The sequence below is a fragment of the Hylobates moloch genome, unplaced genomic scaffold (genome assembly GCF_009828535.3).
Source record: "Hylobates moloch isolate HMO894 unplaced genomic scaffold, HMol_V3 SCAFFOLD_4693, whole genome shotgun sequence".
NCBI lineage: Eukaryota > Metazoa > Chordata > Mammalia > Primates > Hylobatidae > Hylobates > Hylobates moloch.
Window position 1 is genome coordinate 1 of NW_026656968.1, and position 5299 is coordinate 5299.

Sequence of the window (5299 nt, forward strand, 5' to 3'; positions counted from 1 at the left end):
GGTAAGGGGCTTTATCTCACTTTGAAAGGCAGTCTTGTGTTCCCACATTTGGATGCTTCGGACACTTGCAAGAGACAATTTGATTGCAGATGGAGACAGAGAAACTCAGGAAGGATAAATCACTCACTCACCGACAGTTACTAAGAACACTGCCAAAGAGACAGCCCGAGAACCTGCCTTCTTGAGTCCACAGCTCTTTTCACTCTAACAAGCGCCCTCCTGTCACAGCCTCCTTCCTGTCCTTTAAAACTAGAAACGTGCTGCTTCTTGCTCCAAAGACCACCTTCCATCAAGGAAGGAGGGACATTTGCAACACTGTGACCTCCAACCCCATGGGTTTCCCATCGCTGTTCTCACCCAGGAATCCTGGTCACGTCATGGCCACATATGTTTGGTGGAAAAAAACACCACCGCTACAACTGTCATTGTGAAAGTATGGAGGTCTGGAGTCTCTCATAAGCCTGGGGTTTTGGGTCATCAGGACCTATGGCCACCTTACCTGGGCTGAGCTTTTGGATGAGGTGCTGTGCCAGCCTGCATCCCTCAGCCAGCTGTTCTCGGAGGTCCCACCCCTGGGACTCGTCCGGCTCATCCGGAGTGAGAAGGGCCTGGAGATGCCGAATCAATGAGCGGGCGGCATCTCTCCCTTCCCGTAACTTCACGCTTAACTGGGTCAGCTCCCGTTCCCGAGAGAAAACCAGGACTTCATATTGCCTAAGGTGAGATAGTAGAGAAAATTTAACAGTGGAAAGGGATGGGCGATCAGTTCTAATATTGCGACACAGATTTCTGAGACAATGTCCTCAAGGAGACCTCCAAGCAGAAGGTCAGCACGTGTTTAAAGAAATGTCTGCGGCCAAGAGGAAGAATAAAAAACGGTTCACAGGCTTCCTCCATACGAGAGAGGGCTCCTGGAAGATCCTCCACGATGTTCCATTCATCTGTCTCTTCTGTCAACAAAAGTAGGTCCCTTCCTAATTCAGTTTCAAAAAGACATCCATCCTTTCAGTTCCTCACTCTGCCCATGGACATTTCCATGTGCATATACACATAGTGCATCTTGCAGCGACTAGATACAAAGCCATGGACAGAAATGAGGCGAGGTGCAGATGGGGCCAATTGAAAAGATGAAAGAAAAGAATGACAGGCTCGAGAAGGCAACGTTGATGGAGTGAAAGGATGAGAAGCCGCAGTCAGTCAGGAGGTGATTCTGACTAAGGGTAAGTGGGGTGGTGATGGCACATCATTTGGAGTATACTGAATGCTGCTGGGTGGTTCCCACTCCTTCGGTTAATTTTGTGTTATGCGCATTTCACCTCAACAATTCCTTCTTTGAAAAACGGGAAGTAAGGCTCTGAGAAACAACTGCAACCCATAACTTATTATCATCTTTGTTCTCTGCTTGATAAATCTTTGTGTGTCATGAGCCTGCCATGGCAATTCCTGCCCTTCCCCTGGCCCAGCTTAGCTCTTATTTCTCCCCGCCGAGCTGCTGTACTTCAGAGATTTACACACCTGCCCACCTGCCTGCCCCCACGGGGTCCCCTCACCTGAGCCGCTCCGAAAGCTCCTCTTCCATGAACAGCTGCTCATCCTTCAGCGTAGACTTCACCAGGTCTTTGCAGTCTTCGGACTCTGAGAAAACACAGACACGCCTGCCTCAGTGAAAGCCCAGACATGCTGCTCTCGTCACTGCCTACAGGGCGGGAGCAAGGTCCCTCCCAAGGACAAAACGGTCCCCAGTACCAGGCTCTCGCCAGGGATTTCCACATCTTTACTCCTCAGTCTCCCGACTTTCTGACATCTGGTCCTCCAAAATTTAGAGACGAAGAAACAGAAACTCAAGGCACATCAAGGAGGTTGACAAGATGATTCAACCACAATTAAGTGGAGTCAGAATTCACAGCCCCTGAGGTCTGACTCTGAATGCGGGGCCACTTTCCCAAGCCTTGCAGCCTCCCCTCTAAAACACTGCACTGAGGCATGAAGCGGTGATTTCCTGTACAGTCGGGAAGGCCCCTCGGACTATGGGACTGATGGTTTCCCTTTTACTGGGAATTTCAAGGACAAATATGTCAAAGATCTTAAACATCTTTGATTTTTAAATCATATCTTCGGATGGTCATCTCTGCCTTCTCACTGCACCAAGGACCTGCAGAGACCACCATGCTGACGTTTGTGGCAGAAGAGGTGGGGCCAGGGACTGGGGAGAAGACACCTAAACAAATCATGGGTTAAAAACTGGTGAAATCAAGTAGGTTTAATCAGGACTGAGGGATGTCACTGCAGCCTCGCCCACTTCTTTGACGATGTTGTTTCCCTGGTTTCACTCTTCTCATCTCCAGTCTTGATCTCCTTTAAGTCAACTTGTCTTAGCTACGCAGTCACCTTGAAACCAGGACATAAACACTTCTACCCTTTTCTTGCTTATAAGTTTCTACAAAGTAAGGCTGGGCCCTGAGTTGTTGACCCCATGAGCGGCCAATGTTTGTGTGTAGCACAACAGACTGTTGTTTGTTTTTTGAATTTTTTTGTTTGTTTGGTTGGTTTTTGGTTTTTTGTTTGAGACGGAGTCTCACTCTGTCGCCCAGGCTGGAGTGCAGTGGCGCGATCTCAGCTCACTGCAACCTGTGCCCTCCCGGGTTCAAGCGATTCTCGTGCCTCAGCCTCCCAAGTAGCTGGGATTACAGGCGCCAACCACCATGCCAGCTAATTTTTGTATTTTTAGTAGAGATGGGGTTTCACCACGTCGGCCAGGCTGGTTTCGAACTCCTGACCTCAGGTGATTTGCCCACCTCGGCCTCCCAAAGTGCTGGGATTAAAGATGTGAGCCAGCGCCCCTGGCCAGAGACTTCTTATTAATAGCTAAGACAAGCCAATGAAAAGGAGAGAGAGTCTAGCCTGAGAGTAGTGAATGAGGGTGGGAGGATGGTCTGAGCCAATCCTCCCACCTAAACCTCCTGAGCAGCTGGGACTATAGGCACGCAGCACCATGCCTGGCTAGTTGTTTGTATTCTTTGTAAAGATGGGTTTCACCATCTTGTCCAGGCTGCTCTTGAACCCCTGAACTCAAATGATCCTCCCACTTGGGCCTCCCAAAGGGCCGTGATTATACGTGTGAGTCACCGCACCTAGCTCCATCCTAGTTTCTGACTAAACCAGTATGTATGTATACAGCCTGTCCTCACAATTCATCTCCCATAGCCTAGGCAGAGGTATGAGACACAAGGAAAATAGAGGCTACCTGGGAGAAGGTTTGGAGCATCCTGCCGTTCATCATCAGAGGATGCACTGTCTACAACTAGAGGTGGGTCGACTTGGTCTTCCTCAAATGTGATTTTGGTGTTCCCGTGAGGCTGGTTGGACTCACAAGGGCCGTGGCTATTGGAACGAGTGACAGCACATTCCTCCAGTGAGTCCTCAGGGACTTCCTGTTCTTCAGCCGTCTGCGCCTCCCTGATGAGCCAGGTGGGATAGAGATGACAGAAGATTAAACACAGAGGGACTGGACCCCAGGGAGTCCTGGCTGGGGTTGACAGGAGGCATTAAGAGAGTGGCCCCAGAAAGCAAACAGGAGGTTCCCTTTAAGAGGGAACAGGCAATCCTCTTCTCTCTGCAACAGAGCATGGCTGCCATGGGAGACAGAGAGGAAGAGAGCAACTGGTCTTCACTGCACTGGACAGACAGGAGCCGAGGAGGACGAAGGCTCAGCTATCCCTGTACGGTACAGGCATGACACCCGCCACACACAGAGAAACGCAACAGCAGCCACACCCTGTGTCTAAGCTGGGTTGAATTTCCCATACTGTGGCCAAGGGAATGCAGGCTTTCGGCCCATCGTAGATGCCACAGAGGGTGTGCCTCCTAGTCCTTTTTCATATGTTACCACCCGTTACTTGCTCCCGATTATTCAGTGTTACCTGGGGGCACAGAATTCCTCTACTTTCTCAGCCTCCTCAACTTTAACATCTTCGTCCTCGTCGTGGGCATTTGCTGTAAATACAGAAGTGTTCATTCAGATATTTCCCACTTCACACTCTGCAAGCGCAGTCAGCCCAGTGTGCACAGAGACATGAACATCTAGGCATGGGTCACTGTTCAGCTGAAAGCTCTCATGTTTTATCTTTCACAAAATGCCCTGGCATGGTTTCCTGATCCATCAGGCAATGCATTTCTGATCTGGGGGGCCACCATCAAGATGTGGCCAAATACGGAAAAGACCTTTTGCTCCCCATATGACGGAGGCTTCTGCAGCCTCTCTCTGGACTTTGGCAGCTGTCTTCCCCCATCCCGCTAAAGGTCTGATTCCCAGGCACAGGCCTGGTGTCCTGTCACGGTTCACATTTCAAACCTCATTCTTTCTCTTAGGAGAGGACAAACTTGTCCTACGGTCCTCTATGCATCAGGAGACTTCACCGGCCCTCCATCATGTGGCTTCTGCCGTGTTATTCAGGGACATTCTCTCTATGGGGAGGGCTCCAGTCTGAAGCACTTCCTACCACCAAATGCCCCCACATCAAGTGCCTTCTGCAGCACCACACGGTAAGGGGCTTTATCTCACTTTGAAAGGCAGTCTTGTGTTCCCACATTTGGATGCTTCGGACACTTGCAAGAGACAATTTGATTGCAGATGGAGACAGAGAAACTCAGGAAGGATAAATCACTCACTCACCGACAGTTACTAAGAACACTGCCAAAGAGACAGCCCGAGAACCTGCCTTCTTGAGTCCACAGCTCTTTTCACTCTAACAAGCGCCCTCCTGTCACAGCCTCCTTCCTGTCCTTTAAAACTAGAAACCTGCTGCTTCTTGCTCCAAAGACCACCTTCCATCAAGGAAAGAGGGACATTTGCAACACTGTGACCTCCAACCCCATGGGTTTCCCATCTCTGTTCTCACCCAGGAAGTCCTGGTCACATCATGGCCACATATGTTTGGTGGAAAAAAACACCACCGCTACAACTGTCATTGTGAAAGTATGGAGGTCTGGAGTCTCTCATAAGCCTGGGGTTTTGGGTCATCAGGACCTATGGCCACCTTACCTGGGCTGAGCTTTTGGACGAGGTGCTGTGCCAGCCTACATCCCTCAGCCAGCTGTTCTCGGAGGTCCCACCCCTGGGACTCGTCCGGCTCATCCGGAGTGAGAAGGGCCTGGAGATGCCGAATCAATGAGCGGGCGGCATCTCTCCCTTCCCGTAACTTCACGCTTAACTGGGTCAGCTCCCGTTCCCGAGAGAAAACCAGGACTTCATATTGCCTAAGGTGAGATAGTAGAGAAAATTTAACAGTGGAAAGGGATG

General features: G+C 50.3%; 1 protein-coding gene across 1 annotated transcript; it reads right to left on the minus strand.

Annotated features, from left to right (window-relative positions):
* Positions 1 to 155: 155 nt before the first annotated feature.
* On the minus strand, positions 156 to 5291 carry LOC116465364 (neuroblastoma breakpoint family member 11-like; the record flags this gene model as incomplete). Its single annotated transcript, XM_032148460.2, has 5 exons — positions 156 to 714; positions 1551 to 1635; positions 3245 to 3456; positions 3921 to 3993; positions 5042 to 5291. Coding segments are annotated over 5 exons (912 nt in total), but the record flags the coding sequence as incomplete, so codon positions are not given.
* Positions 5292 to 5299: the final 8 nt, after the last annotated feature.